This window comes from Dromiciops gliroides, chromosome 1 (genome assembly GCF_019393635.1).
Source record: "Dromiciops gliroides isolate mDroGli1 chromosome 1, mDroGli1.pri, whole genome shotgun sequence".
NCBI classification, from domain to species: Eukaryota; Metazoa; Chordata; class Mammalia; order Microbiotheria; family Microbiotheriidae; genus Dromiciops; species Dromiciops gliroides.
Window position 1 is genome coordinate 415,781,950 of NC_057861.1, and position 25,238 is coordinate 415,807,187.

Consider the following 25,238-nt stretch of genomic DNA (forward strand, 5'->3'; position numbering starts at 1 on the left):
CCCAGAGTAACAAAAGGGGCCAGGCACTCAAGCATTCTCCTTCTAAAAAACATGTCCCTGGGATCCATAGTCTTTCCCCTTTTTCCCCTCTTCCTCCTCTGGTCCCCTTCCTCCACCACATCTGCTGCGGTAACTAAGTGCATGGTTCATTCAAGTACACAACTATTTTTATGACCATGAGGGAATGGGGGCACCAACTCTGTACAGATGAGGTAAGTCACAGCTTCACCATCTCGTGTTACGTGGGGAACCTGGCATGGGTAAAAGCATTTAATAGTCTTTCAGGCTCCATCATGGCACCAGAGTCAGGCAACTAGACTTATAGTCCTGGCTCTGCCATTAACGAGTTTCATGACCTTGCACAACTTAATTAACTTTCTCATCTGTTAAGCAAAAAGTTTGGACTAGAATGATCTCTGGGATCCTTCCAAGTCTGCTTCCACACTGGGTTCTCTTAGTGCTGCTGATCAGGACTGAAGCAGAGTCCTGTTTGGTCCCCAATCCAACCATTGCTAAATAGCTTCAGAATTAGACTTGTTGCAACATGGCCCCAGAAAGTCCCAATTTAATGTTATTCCCTGACCTTTGTTCAGCAATTACCACTTGCTTTTTCCTGGTTTAGGGCAATTAGAATTATATTCAGTTTCCTCAAGTAGGGGACCTCCAACTCAATCAATTAAATTGATTAAGCACTGATTAGGCAGGGCTTTGTTTCTTTTTCTTTTTTTTTGTCTCTATAAATCCATGCCTAGCCCAGTGCTTGGTACATGTTGTTGTTGTTGTTGTTGTTGTTGTTGTTATTCAGTCAGTTCAGTCATGTCTGACTCTTAGCGACACCCCCCCCCAATTTGTTTTTTTTTTTGGCAAAGATACTGGAGTGGTTTGCCCTTTCCTTCTCCAGCTCATTTTACAGATGAGGAAACTGAGGCAAACAAGACTAAGTGACGTGCCCAGGGTCACACAAGTAGTGAGTGTCTGAGACTAGATTGAAACTCAGGTCTTCCTGACTTCAGGCCCAGCACTCTATTCACTGAACCACCTAGCTACCCACTTGTTACACAGTAGGTAATTATTAACTGGATCATAGGATCACTTAGCTTAATTCCCTTACTTTATAAATGAGGATGCTCAGGCCCTGGGAGTTTACTGTCCAGTGTCACTGATGGATGGATGAATGAATGAATGAATGAATGAATGAATGAATGAATGAATGAATGAAGTGCATTCATGCACTGTGATACACAGACAAAACCTTCCCAAAACCAAAAATGAGTCCCTGTCCTCAAGGAACTTCCATTCCACTGGGAAAGAGATGGAGGCAGAGGTAGCACCTATGATTTGCACTTAGAAAGAACACTGACAATTGCGGGGAGGAGAAAGAGATCAGGAAAACTTTTGTGTAGAAGGTAACCCCTGAGCTGTGCACTCTGAAGGGAGCTAAGGATTCTAGGAGGCAGAAGTGGGGAGGAAAGGCATTCCAGGCATGCGGCACAGCCTGTTCAAAGGCACAGAGAGATGATGTTGAGTTGGGGCTAGTTTGGTTAGAACATAGAATACACAAATGGGAGTAACAAGAACTAGACTGGAACGGTAGGTGAAAGACACGATGCTTCCTCTTCCTCTTCTTGCCCATCTTCTCATGTTTCTGAAACCACAGGATTCCTAAAAGTGCCCATATCAGCCTACTTAGGTGACTTGAAGTCTAGAGACCCTTCATTAGGGCTCATGACACTCTGGTCTGAGAGAAGCACATTCCCAAGTGGGTGAAGAGACCACAGTGAAATAATAACCAAAGTGGCCAGTGCTTTAAAGTTTGCAAAGTAGTTTACATGAATTATCTCATTTGATGCTCACCAAAATCCTGGGATACATGTAATATTATTATTCCCATTTTCCATATGAAGAGACTAAGGTTGGCAGTGGTTAGGTGGCTTGCTCAGGGTCACACAGCTATTAAATGTCTGAGGCAGGATTCAAACTCAGGTCTTCCTGACTCTGAGTCTAGTGCTCTATCTGCTATGTCATAATTATGGATTCAGAGTTGAAAGGGACCTTAACTAAAGGTCATCTAGTTCATTGATATCGAACTAAAATAGAAATGGAGGGTTACTAATCTATATATAAGGATCTCTGTGGGCAACATAATTACTTAGTTGTTTTTTTTTTTTTTTTAGATAGGCAATTGGGGTCAAGTGACTTGCCCAGGGTCACACAGCTAGTAAGTGTTAAGTGTCTGAGGCCGGATTTGAACTCAGGTACTCCTGACTCCAGGGCCAGTGCTCTATCCACTGCGCCACCTAGCTGCCCCATAATTACTTAGTTTTAAAATGTAATCTATGCTTTAGTGTATCTTTAAGTTATTTTGTTAAATATTTTCCAATTATATTTTAATTTGGTTCCCACTACTGTGGAGTGTTTCAAGCTTCATGCAGTCTCCCAACTGTGTATTTGACACATCTGATCTAATTCAACCCTCTCATTAGGCAGATGGAGAAACTGAGACCTGAAGAGAATGGAACTTGCCCAACTTCACATAGAGCAATACATCTATTCATTCTGTACCTCGGTTTCATCCATCACATGGAAATACCACTTTCCCAGTTTAATTACTCTTACCCATCTCCCTATTTTAGCTTGCCAACTAGACTGTAAGCTCCTTGAAGGCAGATGCCACATCATCATCTTTGTATCCCTGGGCCATTGTTTTCTACCTGTCCACCATTTATATTGGGAAAATATCAAACCTACCACTCAATTATACATATTCACAGAGGAATGGTGATTTTGGAGAAGTTGTTTTTCTTTTTTGGGGGGTGGGGGTGGGGCTCAGATCCAATACTTTCCCTCTAAGACTGTGATGTGAGGTGATAAGGAGTCACAATCCACCTAATCACTGTGTGATAACACTGATTCCTAGACCCTTGAGTGGACAAGGGCATATATGAATTAGCAGGCAGCTCTTGACAGGAAGCATCCTGGACACATCTGACTTGGGCTAGGTATAAGGGTATGCTTACTTTGAGGTTCCCAAAGCCAGGATGCTGGGAGTCACTGAGCCTGAGCTTAGGCAACTTGGTGTCATGGAATCTAAAAACCTGAATTTGAATCCTAACTCTGCCACTTACTAGTTGGGTGTAACTTACCAGTTAGGCAAACCACTTCAACTTTCCTGAGCCTCAGTTTACCCATCCAAAAATAAGGATAATAATACATACATGGTCAACCTCAAATGGCCAACCTTCCTGGGAGGAACAAAGTTCTGATGGATGAATAATCCACAAATGTGTCTAAATGGGAGTCATTCTTTTTATGTGCCCCCTGACCTCACTGACAAAGAGTGTATAGCCAAGCTTTGGGAATTCCAGGGACATGGTGGATATATGTTGAATGAAAAAGACTGATGCCACAACCGGGGCTAATTATAGTTCATTTCTTCAGTCAGGTCAGATTTCTCGGCTCTTCATGCAGACAGGGTGTACAGCTCAAATTTCCCTCAGATGGTCATGCCACTGGGATATACTCTTCAGGCTATAGAGTCACATGCCTAGACATCAAAGGGTCCATTACTGACCTTTTGGAAGGACGGCTCTTCCCTAGCCCCACCTTGGTTGGCTGTGTCTGCATTTGGGAAGGATAAGGGCTTTCTCACTGCACAGTGTGAGCAATGTCAGTGTTTATAGGTTTCAGGAGTGTGGCTACTAGAGGGGTCAGCACCCATGTCAGTTGAATGAATGAAGTAAAACAATTGAATAGATGTATGAATGAATGCATGCATGAATGCTCTCGTCCTTGTTAGCCTCTTTTTAAGATTTCACTACAGGTTTTTCCCCACTCAACATAAAAAATAATGGCAAAAATGTCCAGGAACAACATATGTTCAATCCTTTAATCAGCTTAGGTCAGGACTTCATAATCATACACTCTGAATCATCAACATTGACAAAAGAGCATTGTCAGACTCCCCATTGCCCAGCCTGACCCTACCCCCTGGCGGATACCAAATGGGGTCCAAAGTGTTCGAGGACTGAAGCGTATGTAATTCACCTAAACGTTCCAAAGTATACTATGTGGTCTGTTCTGCCTCTATAAAAATATACACATACAAAAGTACTTCTACAAAATCATGGTGTCTATTTTCCGAGATTTGCATTATGCTTTTTAAAAAAAAAAAAAGGAGGCTTTTAATATTAAGGGTGACTTTTCCAGCCCCTCCCCCCCAGAACGATTCTGAAATAGCTTCCATAGGGTCGAGTTTCTTCTTTCCTTATATACAGGCATGGGCAGAATGTGCTGAGAACACAGCGGCAGGTAGCTAAGCAACTTCATGGGGCAGGGTAAGAAAGGGGGAAGTTTGGGGTCACATAGTCATCCTGCTGTCATTAAAAGTATCATGAATCGGGAGTGAAGGAAAGCATTTGAATACTGTTCTGCTGGATGTTTAAAAAGAAAGCACTATGACTCACGGCACAGTCATGGAGCTATTCGTCACAGAGCCGCGATCTCTGGAATTTGCACTGCTGTTTGATCTCATTAGTCACTATACATTCAGTGGACAGTCTGACACTTCCTACACAGAGGATTCAGTGGGATTTGGTCCATAGAGTGGCAGCAGGGAAAGCTGCTGGGATTCCTCTCTCGGTCCCGTCCATAGGTTCTCATCGGGGTGCCGGGGTGCCGTCCTCTTTGAGGAAGAGGGCGTGCCCTGGGAACTTGGTGTGCAGCATCGGGCTGGATGGCAGGGACACGGGGCTTCTGGAGGAAAAATGCTCGCTCTCCCCCGCGGGAAGGTTGGCTGAGTTTACTTCGCTCCGCAGGTGTTGATGTTTTTCCCATCAGCTGCATCTTCCACCAGGGAAATGTGGTAATCAGTAGAAAGAGTGAAATGAGAAATGCAGCCCACTAGACCTCTCATGTATTGCTTGTTTGTATGCAGAGCGATTTCCTTCATTCCACCTGCCAGGGAGGGAGAGCGAAGGAGACAAAGTGAGTCAAAGGTGAGATCACATGACTAGAGAATGACAAAAATCTCTTAGTTGGAAGTTACTCTGTCAGAGCTAGAATTCAATGACTTTCCTAAGCTGTGGCCCCCGTAACTGAGTCCAATACTCCAGATGTGCTCTGTCCAGGAAAGCATACGACCAGCCAGTTGTTTCCCTGGTTCTAGAGGTTTCACATTCCTTGAATTGGGTGATGGGCAGATTCTTTCCAACTTTCTTGAGTATGCTTGCATAGCTGATGCACCACTGTCTCTACTGACTGGTCTATCCCTGTGGTCAGTTGAACAAAGTGAGGAGCGCTGAATTTCAAGTCTACTAAGCATTTCACATTCATCTCTCCCATGATTGTGTCAAAGGGCATGCATAGTTTGATTGCCCTTTGGCCATAGCTCCAAATTGCTTTCCAGAATGGTTGGATCAGTTCACAACTTCCCACTTTTCCCACATCTTTCCCAACATTAATTTATCCAACATTTATTCCTTTTCTGTCCTATTAACCAATCCTCTGATGAATTGTTTGGTTTTTGTTTTGTTTTGTTTTTGTGGGGCAATGAGGGTTAAGTGACTTGCTCAGGGTCACACAGCTAGAAAGTGTCAAGTGTCTGAGGCCGGATTTGAACTCAGGTACTCCTGAATCCAGGGCCAGTGCTTTATCCACTGTGCCACCTAGCTGCCCCTGCATTGGTAAAGATTTCAAATGGAGGGATTAAAGTAAACAAATATTACTTTCAATGAAATGTGTAGTCATAAGTAGAGGTCACACCAGCTTCAAAAGAAATAAGTTAGCAAATTTGCTCAACAACATTTAGTATTTTTTATTAATCCCATTCTATTAGCTGATTTCAATATTTTATTAATTATGAAAGGGTATTTTAAACTTTGTGACTACATGGAAGAAGACTTAAGAGTTTGCAGATTCACTAGTCCCCCTAAATCTTTGCCAGGTTGGGGAGAAGGAATAAAGTTGTCTGGGAACAGAAGAACATCTCCTTCCTTAACCAGGTGGTGCCTGGTTTTGGCAGCTTCTTGTTTCCCAAACAAGACAAGCTTTGTTTTCCCAAGGGGTTGGCCCAAAACACAGAGGGGTCCAAGCAAGTCCCTTCCAGCCCCTGTTTCCAGCCAAGGGATGAGGGTGGAAGAATTAAAGACCTCCCAACTTCCTCCCTGTTATTCATTTGGCTTTAGTCACTGGAACTAAAAGTTGCAGGGAGCCCATACCTTGATTTGCAGGAAACACCAATGTAAACAAGAGTCTTTAGCTGTAGCCAGGTGTCACCAAACTCACTTACCTACATAGAGATCTCCATTGATATTCAGCTGTCTCATAAGTCCAGGAGATTTGCCAGTTCTAGCTCCATAGTCATCCACAGTTATCTTCCCGGACTGGCCATCCCTGAAAAGACAGTCCACATTTTCAGTGGTTATAGATGGTATCTAAGGAAAATGAGGATTAAACATGAGAAAATGCCCTGAACCTAGTGTTTGCTAGAGCTTTCTAACATTCTAATCCTACTTCTGGCATTATGGGTGGGATTGGGGAGCACAGAAGCCAAAGGGGATTTTGAAAGGAAAGATGAACATCTATCTTCTGGCCCCAGTGAACACCTGTGGCCCCACCCCTCACCCTTCACCCTCATTCGACTATATAAAACAGTACAAAGAAAACACATATCTTGGCCCTGAGATCAGAGCTCAGTTCAAGGCCTTTTGCTTGTTCATTTAGCTGTGCCTTGCTATGGCCTCCAAGACTTGCTGGACATGATTTCCTAGACATGACCCTTTGACAGTGAGGGGAAGAGGGGGAGAAAGAGAGAGAGAGAAAGAGAGAGACAGAGACAGAAAGAGAGACAGAGAGACAGAGACAGAGAGACAGAGATAGATGGAGAGAGACAGAGACAAAGAGACACAGAGAGACACAGAGAGATGGGGAACAGAGAGGCAGAGAGACAAAGAGAGACACAGAGACAGAGACAGGCAGAGACAGAAATAGAGACATACAGAGGGAGACACAGAGAGAAACAGAGACAGAGAAAGACAGAGACAGAGAGACAGAAAGAGACAGATAGAGAAAGACACAGAGAGATGGGGGGGACAGAAAGAGGCAGAGAGACAAAGACAGAGAGACAGAAGGGGTAAACAGAAAAAGGCAGAGAGACAAAGACAGAGACACAGAGACAGAGGCAGAGACAGAAATAGAGACATACAGAAGGAGACACAGAGAGAAACAGGCAGAAATGTAGAGTGACACAGAGACACAGAGAGACAGGGAACAGAAAGAGAGACAGAGAGACAAAGACACAGACCCAGAGAGACAGAAGTGGTGAACAGAAAGAGGCAGAGACAAAGGCAGAGACATAGAAATAGATATATACAGAAGGAGATACACAGAGAGAAACAGAGGCAGAAACAGACAGACAGAGAGAGAGAGAGAGAGAGAGAGAGAGAGAGAATGAACCTAAAGGGTGTCCTTTAGTTTTTCCCCATAAAATTAGACAATAATAATCTGCTAATAAGAAGATAATTGTCAGATAGAAATCACTCCTTAGCTTGATGCTGAAGTGAATAGTTTGATACAGGACAAGTAAGTCTGAATGATGGGGGAGGGTGGAGATAGAACAGAAGTAAAGCCCTACATTTCGAACTGTGAAATGCATGGGATACCTAGAAGGGCGATGGGTGTGGGGGGAGAAAGCTTTCCAGTGGGAGTCTGGGGCATCTGGAATTAAGGCAAAAGATTTACTTCAGGAGAATGTTGGGACAATGATGCAGGACCCCTAAGGGGAGGCAATGTGTGTGTATGTCTGTACAAGGATAGATTGGACACGGCAGGAATGGGGTTGGGTGAATGGGGGATGGTGCTAAACCCAAAACCAAGGCTGCTGTTTTGTTTTTTGGGGTTTTCTTTTACCCCCATTGCTTCGAAAGATAGCCCTTACTCACCTGACAGCTTTCACTCTGTGCCACCTGCCGTCATTGAAGGATCCATTCACTACGATGGAAACAACACCACTGCCCAGGTTGTAGCTAGAAGCATAGTTGGGGAAGAAGATAGCAGAGAAAAGAGTAAGCCTGGAGAGCTCAATCCAGCCTTGTGCCCACTGGCTGTGTCCTAAAAGCGAGGGAACAATATGGAACTGAGAATACCATTTCCCCATAGATGCTGCCTTAATATTGATGATGCATTTCCCAGGATAGTCCACAAAGTCATACTCAATCCATAATGTCCCTGAAGGTTTTTTTTTTAATTAAGAGAATTATTTCAATTAAACTTAAGCACCCTTTATAATACTGTTTCTATTCTATCGCAAGCCACCCATCATATCTACTTCTCTGACTCACCAGTAACACCAGAATCAAGCCAGGGGCTTAGGCAGTCATGTCTAGGGATAGGAAAGGAAGAGAGAGGAGAGAAACCACCGGGGCTCTAGTGACTTGTTAACCCTTTGTGTCAGGAGTTCCGAACTTTTTTTGTGTCCTGGACCCTTTTTGCAGTCTGGCAAACCTAGGGATCCTTTCTCAGAATAATGTTTTTAGATGTATAAAATAAAATACTAAAGGTTACAAAAGAAACCAATTCCACTGGACTACAATGACTAAAATATTAAAAAGAACAAGTTCACGGACCCCAGGTTCAGAACCCATTCTCTGTGTGGTAGGATCTAATGACTTGGAGGCTAGAAAACCCGGGTTCAAATCCTGCCTCTGGTGTTCACTAGTAGTGTGACACTGGACAACACACAACTGACCTGAGCTTCAATTTCCCTTGTTATAAAATGGGAAATGAGGAGCCAGTGTAGCCACCTCACAAAGCTGTTGTGAATTTCAAACGAAATAATGAATGCAAAGTGCTCTCATAAACTTGAATATCATATAGAAATGTCAGTTATTTTTACATTGGCCTAGGAGAAAGCACTTTCATACAGTTATATACATTTAGAAAGAAGAATGGGGCAGCTAGGTGTTGAAATGGATAGAATGCCAGACCTGAAGTCAGAAAGAGTGAGTTCAAATCCAGCCTCAGACAATCACTAGCTGTGTGACCCTGGGTAAGTCACCCTATTTGTCTCAATTTCCTCACCTATAAAAAGAGCTGGAGGAGGAAATGGCAACCACTCCAGTATCTCTGCTAAGAAGACCCCAAAAGGGGTCACAAAGAGTCAGACATGACTGAAATGACTAAACAATAAAAAGAGAGAATATCCTAAAGCAATGTTTTTCTCCGACGCAGTTTTACAGAAACAAAAGTTGTAGTGATGGACAAGCCCACACAATAAACCTGTTTGTTCTGGTTGTCTGTAGTGTGAGCATTTGGCCAAAGCAAAAACCTAAATACAATCATGTGAATGAAAATTGCCTTCTTACTGGTCAAGAGCAGAGTTCAATGAACTGAACTATGGCCAACATTTGGCCTATGAGCTAAGATTGGTTTTTACATTTTAAATAAAGTTTTCTTTTATTAAATACCATTTATTTTCATTTTAAAACTATTTGTTTTTCCATTTGAGGATGGCAAAGACCATACTTAACCTACAGGTCATACTACAAGAGGCTATTGACCAGATTTGGTCCCCAGGTTGTAGTTTGCCAACCTCTGGTCTAGAATCAAACATGCCTACCAATGTACAGCATCCATGGCAATCACTCTGGATAGAATGTGCCTAGAATCACTACTGTCCATTTTAATTCTAAGGTTACTTTTCTTTCTTTTACCATAAATAAGTCTAGTACCAGTGCTGGTAATAGATAATTTGGTAAAATAACAACAAAATCAACCAAAATAATAAAAATTAATATGAATAATGCATTGTACTTATTATGTGTCAGGCACTATGCTAACTGCTTTACAATTATCTTATCTGATCCTCATAACAAGCCCAGGAGATAGGTGCTATTATTATCTCCATTTTACAGATAAGGAAGCTGAGGCAAACAGAGGTTAAGCGATTTGCCCAGTCACACAGCTAGTAAACGTCTGAGGCTGGACTTGAATTCAGATCGTCCTGACTCCACTTTGAAAACTAACCATTCCTGGGCAGCATGAAAAAGAAAGAAAACAAAAGCGGTCATGATTAAGATTACAACAATGAGCAAACACTCATGAATCTGGTTCAAGCATTGAATCCCAAACACAGAAGAAAAACAAAGATCAACATAATATGAACTCTAATGTGGGTTAACTTCTAGTGACCTGGGATTCTCAGTGTGTTAGGTTGCCAGCTTTTATAAAACATCTCCATGGTTCTGGCAAGATTACAGAGGCATCCACAAGCAAAACAGAGTCTTTAAAAATAGAACTCTCTCTAAAAAAGAAAATGTGATGAACTAGAATAATCCCCAAATACTGGTTTATGAAACTAAAGCAAAACTTATGTAAGTCATGTATAACTTAGACATTCCCCTATCTCATTAAAACCTCCTATCATTCCATCTATCCCTTTGCCTTATCCTTCCTAAACCTATTTTTCATCCTTATCAACACCTCCAATCCCTCCAGCCCTCAGTATTTTCTCAGGCTAATTCTGCTCTGATTTCACTTTCCTCCCTTCTAGTCAACCCTATAGTTAAACACTGCCCTCTGCTCTAGACTCCTTTCATCCATTGGTCCTGCTACTATTCACATTTTGCCAAATCTCAATCCCAGATTATTCCCAGGAGCCCCCTGTTCCTATTCACACACTGCTGAGGAAGTCAGGGAACAGAGCTGCTTGAGTCTACTACAATATCATTGCAACTGGACCCTCCTTAAAGTAAGATGTTCCTTTTACTCCTCCCTATCCCATTTCCCCTTTAAACTTCTCTTCTATTCTTAATCCCCCCCTCCAATCCCCTATACCAAGGACCCCATCTCAACATCCCTACTTTAGGAGGATTAACCCTTTCAATTCCAGACTTCTTGCCCCATGGTCTTTGACTCTTACAGCCTACTGTTTCTATGCCAGCTCTACATTCTAGCCATGATCTTACTATTTATCCTTTTCTGGATAAGAGAGAATACTCTGGAAGACTTTACCCTTTCAGCTCCAGAACTCTCATTCCCCAGCTCCAACAGTCCTGACTGGAGAATGCTTCTTGTAGTCCACTATGTCTAAGCCATCTCTATCCATGATTCACCCTATACCCCAGATATTTTCTTAATATCCATCCTGCCAACAAGTGTGTGTCATTCCCCCTCCTTTCCATCTCTGGACCCATAATCAAATCAATGTTTCCATTGTTACTGGAAAGGGTGTGTCAAATCAGCTTCCTCATGAGCTGACCAACTTTGTGACTTTCCAAATGAAAACACCTCCCCCTGGACACTACTCCCCCATTAGAATATGATCTCTTTAGGACAAGGTCTTTCTCACTTTTGTATTTGTACCCCCAGGATTTGGTGCAGTGCTTTGCATATAGTACGTGCTTAATTAATGCTTTTTACTCATTCATTTATTAATTACCCTGAACTCCCTCTTCATCTCAAAATCCTTTAACACCATTCCTTATTCTTTTCTCTTTTACTCTAGTCTCCTGATGATAAGCTGTTTTTTCTTTTCACAAAGTCTGCCCCCTCTAAATGTGCTCTTGGTCTCCTCTTCCTCCCCCTCTTCATCCTCCTCTTCCTCTTCTTCCTCCTCCTCTCCTCCTCTTTTCCTTCTTCTCTTTCTCCTCCTTCTCCTTCTCCTCCTCTTCTCCTTCTCCTCTTCCTCCTCTCCTCCTTCTTCTTCTCATGCTCTTCTTCTTCCTCCTCCTCCTTCTCTTTTTCACCAGAACATTACTCTCTTAATCATCCTCCCTTTTCTCTTTCTGAGCTTCAGTCTCTTCCTATCTACCGACTCTTTCCTGACTGCCTACAAAAATGCCCAAGTCCCCATTCTTAAAACAAAACAAAGCACCACTACATAAGCTACTTTCTATAGTTCTAGCCATCTCATCATGATATCATTCTATATTTCTCTTATCTTTTTCAGTCAGACTTCTAGGGAAAAACATCTCTACTTATTGCCTCCACTTTCTCTCCTCTCCCTCACTTCTTAATTCTTTGCAGTCTGGCTTTTGAAACCATCACTCAACTCAAACTTATCTCTCCAAAGTTGCCTGTGATCCCTTAACTGCCAGATTTAATGGCCTTTCCTCAAACCTTATCTTTCTTGACCTCTCTGCAGCCTCTGACCCTGTTGATCATTTTCTTCTCCCTGGGCTTTCCTATAACTGCTCTCTCCTGGTTCTCATCCTCTCTGCTCGCCAGTTCTTTTTCAGCCTCCTTTGCTGCATCACACTGTCTGCTCGTGGCTCTGACCTGGATCTTCTCTACACTCCCTGTACTTTTTTTTTTGGTGAGGCAATTGGGGTTAAGTGACTTGCCCAGGGTCACAGAGCTAGTAATTGTTAAGTGTCTGAGGCTGGATTTCAACTCCGGTCCTCCTGAATCTAGGGCCGGCACTCTATCCACTGTGCCACCTAGCTGCGCTCCCCCATACTCTTTCATGGGTAAATTCATCAGCTCCCATAAGTTTAGTTTTCACCTCTGTGCCAGTAACTACAAGATGTACTTTTCTAGCTCCCATCTTTCTTTAGGGTCCTAGTCCTGCAAATTAGATGTCCCATAGACACTTCAACAGATCCAAAATGAAATTCATTATCTCCCCTTCCTTTTTTTTTTGCCAACTCACCCCATATCTTGCACTCTCCTTTTTCTGAGGGAACCTCCATTCTTCTACTCTCCCAGGTTCACAACTTTCATGTTATCCTCAATTCCTCACCCTCTTTCCCCACACATTTTGTCATTTCTACTTCTGGAATATCTCTTGGGTCTATCTCTTTCTCACTCTTCACAGCAATCACCTTAGATCAGGTTCTTATCATCTCTTGCCTGAATTATTTCAATGGCCTTCTAATTAGTCTCCCTCTGTATCTCTCTCCACTCCAGTTTATCCTCCATATAATCTACCAAAGTGATTTTTCTCAGGTACAATTATGGAGCAAGTTACTACCACACTGAATAAATCCCCTATTGCCTCATAAAACTTCCTATTCTGTATAGAATAAAATATGAAGTCCTCTACATGGTTTCTAAAGACCTTCACAATTTGGCCCCAACCTACTTGTCCAGCCTCTTTGTCATATATTATTATTCTTCCTGTTTTCTACCATCCAGCTAAATTGACCATTTTGATTTTCCTCATAGCACATGCTCTGTTCTCCATTTCCATGATCTTGCACTATTTGTCTCTACACTGGAGGCAACAAGTATAGAACACATTTTTTCAAGGAGTTTGGCTAAAAAATATAAAATGCTAGTGTAATGAGATGAGTAGAATTACAGAATTATAATAAAAACCTACCAAGGAGAGAATACCCAGGAGGAGAAATTGATTGACATTGTCAGGTACTGCCAAGGTTGAGGGTAATCAGGATTGAGAAAAGTCCATTAGATTTGACAATTGAAATCATTGATAATTATGGAGAGGGCAGATGCAGTTTAGTGAAGCCAAAAGCTGGACTACAGAGTTTAGGAGACAGTGAGAGGAGAGGAAGTGGAGTTATCAGTTGTAGACAGTTTCCTTAATGAGTTTAGAGATGCTGAAGATTAGCAGAGATATGGGACTATAGCTAGCAGTGCTGGTTAAATCAAGTAAGGGTTTTGTAGGGATTGGGGAGATGAGTGTGTTTGTTGGCAAAAGGAGCTGAGCGAGACAGAGCCAGAGCCAGAGACTGAATGAATCATAGTGGGGGCAGTTTGCTAGAGAAGTGGGGTGGCAATGAGTTCAAGGACACATGTAGAAGAGTTTGTCTTAGCATGGAGAAAGCGTGTACCTCTTTATCTGAGACCAGAGTAAAGGAGGAGGGAGTGGAGGAAGATGTTTGAAAAAAATGATTTGAGGAGGAGGGAAGAAAGGGGGGGGCCTCTTGACCAATGGTCTCATTTTTTGTTGTTGTTTCCATCATTCTTGAAGAGGACCATAACATTGGAGGGAGGTCATGACTTGCAGTGAACTAGATTTAAGTGATTGAGAGCTATGCAAGGTCCCCACCCTCACTCTTTCTTCCAGAGCCATCTGGGTCTAGTGGCAAGATATACATCAGGATGACTGGAGATGGCCCTGTATGTTTGAGACAATTGAGGTTAAGTGACTTGCCCAGGGTCACACAGCTAGTCAGTGTCTGAGGGAAGATTTGAATTCAGGTTCTCCCATCTTCAGGGCCAGTGCTCTATACACTGTGCCACCTAGCTGCCCCTCTCACTCTTTTAGGTGAAGTATGAAGGTGGAAGAAAGGAGGCTATGAGAGACTTGAATAGGGACAAAAACTAAAAAGTAGCATGATGTAGAGGGAAAAGGGCTGGCTTTGGAGTTAGGAACACTTAGGTCCAATACCTGCCTATGCCATACTAGCTGTGTACCATGGGCCGGTCCCTTAACATCTCAGTGCCCCCTGTAATTCTCTAACAATGTTATAAATAAGTTGCTGACTCGTATCAGTGGAAGGTTAGGGGGAAAAAGGGAACAAAAACATCATTTGGTTCCATTAGAAGTAGGCATTTTCCCAAAAGTCATTTAAGAAGATTTAAATGTTAGAATTCTACACCAGTTTTATTTAAAGTTTGAGAAGTGCTGCTTTAAAGCCTTCGATTTCCCTAGAGAAAGGGGCTACATATAGAAATCACCTCATTCACAACTGCAGATCAGAGAGGCCTAATGGTCAATGGGTCACTCAGTAAGTCAGTGTTTAAGCCTAGTGTAAGACTCCCTTGCATTAAACCACAGGATCAGGCCGCCCCTCTAGTCTTGGAAATATTCACTGTTGTTTTTTGTTTTCTTCCAATACTTCTTTCCCTCTGTGAAGTGGTTTCTTGTTTGAGGCTGCTTAGACAGAGCCATAGATTTCATTATTTGCTGGCCAAATGATTCTTGAATGAATGAATAAGAGGCAGCACTGAAAAACTGGTGGGCAGAAAACCAACTTCACTATAAGATCATTGTTTTCTTTATTGTATGAAAACGTCACCAGAGGGATAACTTTCCTTGAAAGAAATACTTTATACTTTGGCCACACACAGAGACTTATGGGTCTTTAATAATGCCCATCTCAGCTTAAGAGGTTTAATCCCTTCAGGCAGGTTGATGGCCATTGGGAAAAGACTCCAGCCATTGCTCAGTCTTCCATGATGCTGGGTCCCAATAAGCTTCATCAACAATGTAATGATTGCTTTCATTTGTATCATGTTTGAAAGTTTGCAAAATCCCAGTCCGAGTCTCATATTTAGCAATACTTTTTTTTCCAAAGCTTTTCCATTGATCTCACCTGCTCTTCATAACTTCGAGGGGAGGGAGGGAGGGAGGAGGGAGGGATAGGGCAGGTCTTATCATACCTATATCATATCTTATCATACCTATACACATATCTCTGTAGCTGGTGCAAAGAACAATACTAACCAATAAGAACCTTTGTAACTTATAAACTTTTCCTTTTCCATCTCTTATTAAACCTCCCCTATTCCTCATTTCCATTGCAGTATTTTGGACTTGTTGATGTTTGTTCCAGTCAAGTCTGACTGTCTGTGACCCCATTGGGAGTTTTCTTGGCAAAGATACTGGAGTTTCTTTCTCCAGCTCGTTTTACAGATGAGGAAAGTGAGGCATACAGGGTTAAATGACTTGTCCACGATCACACAGCTAGTAAGAGTCTGAGGCCAGATTTGTTTGAACTCATAAAGATGAGTCTACCTAACTCCAGGTCCAGCAGTCTATTCACTGTGCCACCTAGCTGTCCCTAGTATTTTGGACTACCCCCTACTAAAACACCAGGGAGGGGTAGTGTGTTGCTTTTGAGGGAGCAGAGAAATTTATGGGGAAGAAGGAAAGAACGTGAATCCCTTCCCTGAGAGGATTGGGCTGTGAAGGAGGGGATTGTTGATGCCAGAGCTCATGGTTCAATAGAAAGAACATTGAATTTGCAATCAAAAGACCTGGGTTCAAAACCTGACATTGATGTTTATACTGAAGTCCTGATTATTGTGAAAAATAAATTTTACTACCTGTAGAGAGGCTGAGCAATGGATAGAGTGCTGGACCTGGAGTCTAAGACCTTAGCTCAAATCTGGCCTCAGACATTTCTTAGATCTGTGACCCTGGGCAAGTCACTTAACTTCTGTCTCACTTTCCTCAAAGGCAAAATAAGGATAATAATAGCACTTAGATCCCAGGGTTTTTGTGGATCTCCAAAGAGATATTTGTAAAGTGCTTAGCATAGTGTCTGGCACAGAGTAGACCTTTAAGAAATGCTTGTTTTATTTTTTTTTTCTTGTGTGAATTTGGTCAGGCTCCAAACTCTTCAGACCTCAGTTTCCTCATATGCAAAATAGACTCAATGGCTTTTGGAGTCCTTCCAGTTCTAGATTTTTGGTTCTGTGATCCTATGTAGCCCTGAACTTCTCTGGGGGGGATCCTAGAAATGTAGAAAAGGAGGGGAGATGATCGCAATGAAGGGTATCCTCATGCTGGGATGGCTAGTGATTGGAAGGATATAGAGAACATTTGATTCCCTTTCTTTAACATGTGGAAACTTCATCCCAAAGAGATTAAGATTTGAATTTAGCTCCTCTGACTTCAAATCTGGTGGCCGGTGCCTTTTACACTATACTATATCCTTCCCTTCCCTTCCCAGATACTTGAGTTACTATTCCGCTCAGTCTCAGTCTGGCTCACGGAAGGACCTCTCTCCCCTCCCCCGAAGCTTTCCCAACCTCCCAAGTAGGCCAGGCTCCAGATGCTAAACAGGTGGAATTGGGAGGAAGGCAGAGAAGGAGGGAATGTTACTGAGGGAGCTGAGCCTTTGGCTCAGGCTGTCAGGATATCGACGGGGGTGGGCCTTTCATACAGAGAATGTAACCTCCACCACCAACTGAGAGGAAAATACTTTATGGTCAATTTTCAGAAACCTGAAAAAGAAATTATAATAAACCAGATGTGTTTGGTAGAAGGGGAGTTGTCAGAAAGGTGTCAAGAGATTGGAGAAAGGTGGGTGTGTGACTGCTGCACAGTCCTCAGTGTGAGAACAGGTCTGGCCTGTTAAGGAGATGGGGGGCTGGCTTGTGCTCGGGGCTGCACATTTATGGGGCTGGGGGTTCACCTCCTATGGGGATGGGGGGCTGGCCTGTTGACTGTGAAGATCAAATTGTCTCTCTCCATGGCTGAAGGTGAATAGCTTTCAGCTGTTAAGTTTTGGGTGAAAGTGGGCAGGTTCCCACCCTGGGCAGTAGCTACTGTTTCAGTTCCCATTTTTGGGCACAATCATGCATTTGAGGCCTTTTGCAAGGTTAACCACAGGAAAACCACACAAAAAAATGGCCTTGCAGCAAGGAGCCTGAAACTTAAGCTCTGCTATGCCGGGCCTGGTGTTTGCTGTCTGGGGGCTGGTCGGGCAGAAGGGAACAAAGCTGATGGGAATTAATGTAGCAGAGCTGAATCTCACAAGAGCTTTCAATCTCCAGCAATCGAAGTGTTATCTCATTAAATGTGCTCCCCTTGGAATCTCTGAATCCATGCAAGACATGTCTCAGAGGCCATTGCTGATTCTCTCCATTCCCCCTCTTTCCCTCCTCACCCTGAATATTGCTTTGCATTTACTTTGTATATATTATGCATTTACTTATCTGTATATATGTCATTTCCCTCTCTACCTCCCCCTCCCCAAGTGAAATGTAAACTGTTTGAGGGAAGGGATTGTTTTAATTATTTCTTTTTTGCAGGGCAATGAGGGTTAAGTGACTTGCCCAGGGTCACACAGCTAGTAAGTGTCAAGTGTCTGAGGCCGGATTTGAACTCAGGTCCTCCTGACTCCAGGGCCGGTGCTCTATCCACTGCGCCACCTAGCTGCCCCTAGATCCCAGCTTCTTAAAATTATAGGTCTAGGGACAGCTAGGTGGCGCAGTGGATAGAGCACCGGCCCTGGAGTCAGGAGGACCTGAGTTCAAATCCGGCCTCAGACACTTGACACTTACTAGCTGTGTGACCCTGGGCAAGTCACTTAATCCCAGTTGCCTCACTAAAAAAAAAAAAAAAAGAAGAAGCTGGGATCTCGTCCAACCTCTTCATTTTACAGATGAAACACATCCAGAGAATTAAGAGACTTGCCCATGATCACACAGCTACCAAGTTTCAGAGGTGGAATTTGAACCCACATCTTCCTGACTCCAAGTCTAGCAGTTTTTGTACTATTCCATACTGTCACATAGTTGGTGCTTTAAAAATTCTCGGACAGCTAGGTGATGCAATAGCTAGAGTGCTGGACCCGAAGTCAGGAAGACTCTTCTTCCTGAATTTAAACTTAGCCTCACTTACTAGCTGTGGGACTCTGGGCAAATCACTTTATCCTGTTTGTCTCAGTTTCCTTATCTGTAAAATGGAGAAGTATATGGCGAACCACTCCAGTATCTTTGCCAAGGAAACCCCAAATAGGGGGTCACAAAGAGTTAGACATGACTGAAAAAATAACTGAACAACCACAAAAAATGCTTGTGCAATTGAATTGAATCGAAATGAGTTGTTATTTGGGGCTAAGGACATGTTCCTACATATTAGAGAAGTGACAGCTTATCATCTCTTGTCCTGGAGCCAAAATGCCTCTTAAAAATCACAGTTGGGGCAGCTAGGTGGCGCAGTGGATAGAGCACAGGCCCTGGAGTCAGGAGGACCTGAGTTCAAATCCAGAGCCTCAGACACTTAACACTTACAAGGTATGTGACCTTAGGGAAGTCACTTAACCCCAATTGCCTCACTTAAAAGAAAAATCACAGTTACCACCCCTCCCCTTATATATGGCAATACATTGTTAGTTTTCAGTCATGTCCCCTTCTTGACCCCATTTGAGGCTTTCTTGGCAAAGATACTGGAGTGGTTTGACATTTCTTTCTCCAGCTCATTTTACAGATGAGGAAACTGAGGCAAAGATGGTAAGTGACTTGCCTAGGTAGTAAATGTCTGAGGTCAGACTGGAACTCAAAAAGATGAGTCTTCCCGGCATGCACATGTGCCACTGTACCACCTAACCGCCCATACTGCAATATAAAGAATATATAATATAACATGACAATCAGTAGTCTCAGAGACACAGGCAAAAACGTCTTGTGGTTGGAAAGAATGAATCCCTACTTAGACGTCAGTATCTCCCACTGTTTCCAGGAAGCAAAGACTCAGTAGTAGCACACTCACATCTTTGTCTTGTTCCTCTTCCTTTCTTTTTTTTTATTTTTATTTTTTTATTTTTAGTGAGGCAATTGGGGTTAAGTGACTTGCCCAGGTCACATAGCTAGTAAGTGTTAAGTGTCTGAGGCCGGATTTGAACTCAGGTACTCCTGACTCCAGGGTCAGTGCTCTATCCAACTCTTCCTTTCCTTTTCAATTTGACTTAATTCAGAAACATCCCTGGCACATCTTGGCTAGGTGTGCTGGGGGCTGGGGTGGGGAAATAAATGGAAGGCTCAGTTCTTGTCCTCAGGATGTTTACAATTTGGCTGGGGAGTCAGAGGTCCAAGCAGATACTGGATGATCACTTCTGTGTGTAGGGGGTGGAGAGGAGGAATTAATGTGTCTGCCAGGAGGTTGAAGGAGCTCCCTCTCGCTATTCTCCCCCAAATTGATGCATCTCTGTCCTTTCAATAAATTCAAGAGTCACTCTAAGGTAACAAAGACAAGTGGCAGCTCACATTTCTATAAAACACTTTCAAGTTTTAGAAAGCACTTTCCCCACAACCTCGTGGGGGTGGGTAATCATGATTCATTACACCCTTTCTACAAATGAAGAGGGACCCACTGCAGAGTAGGTAGAGGATAGAGTGCTGAGCATGGAGTCAGGAAGGTCTGAGTTCAAAGTCTTCCTCTGACACTTACTGCTAGCTGTGTGACCCTGGGCCAATCTCTTAAGTGCTAGATGCCTCAGGTAAACTACTTGAATCATAGGACCACAGACTTAGACCTAAGAGAAGCTCCAATGCACACTTGACAGATGGAGAAACTGAGGCCTACAGAAATTAAGTAACTTGCCCGAAGGTATATAGGGAGTACAAGTCAGAGGTGGGATCTGAACTTTATGTATTAAGTTACAGATGGGTTTTATTTTAAATTGGTAGATGGCATTCCCACACAGAAGTTCTCCAAGCTGATGAAATTGTTTTATTGTTGCTGTTGTTGTTCAGGGCTGTCCAACTCTTCTTTATGATGACTTTTGGGGTTTTCTTGGCAGAGATGCTAGAATGGTTTGCTCTTTCCTTCCAAAGATCATTTGACAGATGAGGAATCTGAGGCCAACAGGGCTAAGTGACTTGCCCAGGGTCACACAGCTAGTAAGTGTCTGAGGTAGAATTTGAACTCAGGCCTTTCTGACTCTAAGCCTGATGCTCTATCTACTGTGTTGCCTAACTGGCTTCAATGAAATTATAGTTTCTTTCTATATTCTTATCTTTGTACAGAGAGGCAGCTAGGTAGAGCAGTGGATAGAGCACTGGCCCTGAAGTTTGGAGGACCTGAGTTCAAATCTCTCCTCAGACATTTTACTAGCTGTGTGACCCTGGGCAAGTCACTTAACCCCAACTGCCTCAGACATCTGGGGCCATCTTCAGTCATCCTGATATGTATCTTGCCAGTGGACCCAGATGGCTCTGTGAGGGTGGTGATTTTGTGCAACCCTCTAGCTTAAATCTAATTCACTGCAAGTCATGACATCACCCCAATGTCATGGTCCTCTTCAAGAATGAAGGACAAACAAGCAACTTTGTACAGATGAGGAAACTGAGGTGAACAAAGATTAAGTGACTTATCCAAGTCACACAGTGAGCAGGCATCAGCGCAGGCCTCAAAGTAAGGTTTTCTGACTGCAAGCCTAGTATTCCCCACTGCCCCCCATACTTGTAAAAGGTGAGGAAATTCCACAAGTTCCACCATACCATTGGAGGGTCTTGTCGTGTTGCTTGGAGAAGGCACAATACTCTCCAACTTCATTGATACCGCTAATTGGTGTTCATTAATTTGTAAACTTAATGTTTAATAAAGGAATTTAGGGAAAAAAAAGGTGAGGAAATTCAAAGTTTCTTAGAATCATGCGTCAGCATTGCAGTGGTGGGATAGGGAAGTTTCAAGGAAAACGTGAGTATTGTCTAGGGCCTTAAAGAAACTATAGAAAAGAGAGTGGTAAAAAGGAAGGTAGCATGGCACTTTGGGCAGGGGAAAACAAGGCAAGTGAAGGCAGGAAGGGGTGACTTAATAGGGAGATTTGCTTGTTTGGAGCAGAGGGGCTGCATTGTTGGGAGTAAGTAAGTACAAGTCAGGGCAGACAGAGAAGATGGGAAGCCACGTGGAAGAACAGAAAACAGTGGTGATGGAGCCAAAGGACCTAAATTCAAATTTCAGATCTGCCAAGTGGCCTCAGTTTCTCCTTCTGTAAAATGAAGGGTTGAAATGAATGATCTCTGAGGTTCCTTCCAACTCTAAAGGTATGATCCTGTGGCCAGCTGATTAGATGATCCTCAATGGGAAGTTAGAGGGGTCTGTACTGAATCAGAGGAAGGTTCTCGAGATTATCGGTGATATTGCTCTAAATGAGAGGTATCAAACACGTGGCCCACGGTGCTCCCGAGTGCACCAGACCAGATTAAAATGTCACAGGGAAATGTTTAATAAAATAAATAAAAATACAATAAAATAATAGCCTTCATATTACTTTTTAAAACTAAGTCAATATGCATCCTACAGAGATCCTTATTGCAGCTTAGTGGCCCTCATTTCTATCTGAGTTTGACATCACTGCCTTTAAATATGGCACAACATGGGGGTAGCCACACTTTTGTGGTCTGAAAAACCACAGATATCTCCCTTCTCCTTACTTCTCTTGAAGGGAAGTGGAAAGGAGGAATTAGTTCATGTAAAACAACAATATACTAGGAGAAGCCAGAAAGGGAAGGGAAGAAGATAAAAGGAAGTATGCGCTATCAGAGATGGGTTGCAGGAAGGGACCATAGAAGCCACACATAGTATGAATCCATTTTACAAATGAATACATGGAGCCCCAGAGAAATCAAGTGACTTTTTTTTTAAAGGTCATGCAGGGCAAAACAGCCCCGAGTTTCTGCAGACTGACAGAATTCCATCTCTTATGAGACCCTCCCTCAGAAATTTTATAGTCCTTGGGGACAATTACACCGATTCCAATTGTAGTGGTCCATCATTTACCTGAACACAAGGGCTCCTTCCTGAAGACCCAGGGAAACAAAGTCACTGTTGGGTCTCATGGGACTGTTGCCCCTCCACATCAGGAGCCCATCTTTGGCTGTTGTCTTAAACCTCATGAAGGCGTTAGAACGTGATCCTGATACCCTGAAAAGGGGAGGGGGGAGAGAAGTAAAAAAAAAAAAATGCCTGATTGAATGAGTCTATTAACATCTATTCTCCATGAACACCATCTTGCCTGCCAGGCTTGAGCAAGAGGTCTGTGAGTCTCCATTTCTGAACATCACGACTTGCCAGGAGTTTTTACCTACCCCCCCCCTCCTCTAAAAACAGGATTTCCTGCGATTGTGCCACAGCCCTGGAAAACAGCTAGTTGGCTCAAACTGTGGCACGGTCCATCCATCACAGTGAAGCTCTGTTATAAAGTATCTCCTTCCACCCAAAGGCATTTAAACTACAGGGTAGCTTCTCCCTACTAACAATTTTTTCTTGGAAGGACAAGGCTCAGGTATTTTGTTTTGTTTTTGTTTTAGGTACCAAAGGACACAGTAGCAGAAACTCTACTGTACAAGGCCTTAGTGGGCCAGTTCAGACTGGGATGATATAACTACTACCATACTCCAGGCAGGGGAAGGGTAAGACTTGCATGGAAGGCAGTGGAAGAGGAGAGAGAACAATGAAAAGAGACTCGGGATCCCCAGAATTTGGGAGTGTTGGAATAGAGGGTGGGGGAGAGGAGGAAGTAATGGAATAAACCAGAACAGAAGAGCTGAGCTCAGGCAAGAGACTTTGAGTTCTGGGACTGTGGTTGGGAGAAGTCTTGGACCCCAGGCAGACAATGAATGACTACTTCCTCTGCTTCCATTATGCCAGGAACTAGTCTTCCATCAGCCCCAGCTACTCTGAATCAATAAATGTTTCTTTTTCTTTCTTTTTTTTTTTTGCAGGGCAATGGGGGTTAAGGGACTTGCCCAGGGTCACACATCTAGTAAGTGTCAAGTGTCTGAGGCCAGATTCGAACTCAGGTACTCCTGAATTCAGGGATGGTGCTTTATCTACTGCACCACCAGCTGCCCCTCAATAAATGTTTCTTAAATTGAATCACAATGCTTGTTATGTGCTCAGCCCTGGGAATACAAGAAGAAAAATGGTATAGCAGCATCCCTCAAAGAGCTCACAGTCTACTGTGCCCTTGTTCTACTTCCCCACAACCATGTTATGTTAATTCCCTCTTTTGTTACTCTGTCATTTTTTTTCAGTCATGTCCGACTCTTCATGACTCCATATAGAGCTTTCTAGGCAAAGGGGCTTGTCATTTCCTTTTCCAGCTCATTTTATAGATGAGGAGACTGAGGCAAACAGGGTTAAATGACTTGCCCAGGGTCACACAGCTAGTAAGTGTCCGAGTGAAGATGAGTCTTACTGATTCTGCCCCTTAAATGAATGAATGAATGAATGAATGAGTGAGTGAGTGAGTGAATGAATGAGTCTATTCTAGATAAGTAGTATGGTGTATGAAAACTAACTGAAGCTAGAGAGAGAGGAGAAAAAGATAAGGTAATAATAATATGTAGCCCAGTTTGGCTAGAAAATAAAATATATAATATGAAATAAAATAGGAAAGGAAGGTTAGACTCAAACTGGGCAGGGCTGAGGATTTTTTTTTATTCAACAACAACAATTATAACAATAATACATTAATACAATACTTTAAGATTTACTGAACACTTTCCTCAAAACAACTCATAGGTAGCATAACTATTTTCCTGACTTTATAGATAAGGAAACTGAGGCGCTTGTAAGTTAAATGTGGCTTTACTGATTTCTGTATATCCAGTAGGTATCTGGGGTGGATTTGAACCCAGGTTTACTGACTAAGCAATGAGTAATGAGGAATAATCCAGATAAGAAGTAATGAATCTGAATTAGGATAGTGGCAACAGGTATGGAAAGGAGCAGACAGAGAGACATTTCAGAGATGAAGAAAACCAAACAAAAGCACTGGGACTTGTGAACTCCTTAGATTTCCCTTTTCCTAGAGGGAAATATATCTTGATAGGAGACAAAGGCCAATGATACACATGGCTCAAGTATGTTATTAGTGAGTGTACCGAGGAAATGTCTCAGGCAGAATTATTAGACTAATCAGTATTAGTCTATAAAAACCTCTGGTTCAACTCTTTCATTTTACAGATTAAGGAAATTGAGGTCTAGGGAGGTAGAGTAAATGGCTGGAGGTTTTAGCACCACAAATGGGCCCTTAGTGAGCCCCAGTCACTGGCCAGGCATCTAGAATTGATCCTTAAAAGGGTATCTTTGGAGCCAAACAATTTGGCCTTCTACCACCAGCCTTAAGGGTAGATGAGGCAACAGTCTTTGTGTTATCCCTAGGGCAACAGGCTGAGTCAGGGCCTTAATGTCTCCTATCCACTGTACAATTTGTGAAATCACACTAAATTCTACTTTCGAAATGTGACACCTTTGGTTTACCTTTATCTTGTCTGTTAAAATGCAAATAATCCTAGGAGAGGTGACATTTTTATGTTTTGGAAAAGACTGGAATTGGAGTCAGCAGATTCATCCTGCCTTTGTCATTTACCAATTGTGTGACCTTGGGCAAGTTATTTTTGACATTTTTACCTTGGTTTCCTGATATGTAAAATGAAGGGGTGAGACTGCATAGGTCCTTTCAGTTATAACAATCTATGATTCTGTTATTTATATGTTTATGTATTTATTTGTACTAAATTTATGTTATTTTATTATCATGTTATATCAAATGTATATTATTTGTATGTTAATAGTGAGTGGAGAGTATATGGTAGAGGCAGAGAGCCCTGGGAGACTAAGAAGAGAGTGAGGGAGCCCGTCAAGGTAGGAGAGGTAGAGGAGAGTCAGGAAAGCTAAGCAGGATAAAGCTAAGGATACAGCCAGAGCTTCTTGGTCATTTTGTCCAGTAAAACAGGGTGTGTATGGGAGGGGTCATATAAATTATCCCAAATCCACGGGAATTGTTCCAGCCATAGATGGCGTAGGAAGAAGT

At 42.7% G+C, this 25,238-nt stretch overlaps 1 protein-coding gene across 3 annotated transcripts in view; it reads right to left on the bottom strand.

Annotated features, from left to right (window-relative positions):
• Positions 1–3,889: 3,889 nt before the first annotated feature.
• Positions 3,890–25,238, bottom strand: part of EGFLAM (EGF like, fibronectin type III and laminin G domains) — a 252,965-nt gene continuing 231,616 nt past the window's right edge. For all 3 annotated transcript variants that reach the window (XM_043975361.1, XM_043975360.1, XM_043975359.1), the window contains 4 exons: positions 22,199–22,342; positions 7,938–8,021; positions 6,287–6,390; positions 3,890–4,953 (listed from right to left, as the gene is read on the bottom strand). In XM_043975361.1, coding sequence (XP_043831296.1) covers positions 4,799–4,953; positions 6,287–6,390; positions 7,938–8,021; positions 22,199–22,342 — 487 coding nt within the window. In that variant the 3' untranslated portion in view covers positions 3,890–4,798. The remainder of the gene's footprint in view (positions 4,954–6,286; positions 6,391–7,937; positions 8,022–22,198; positions 22,343–25,238) is intronic.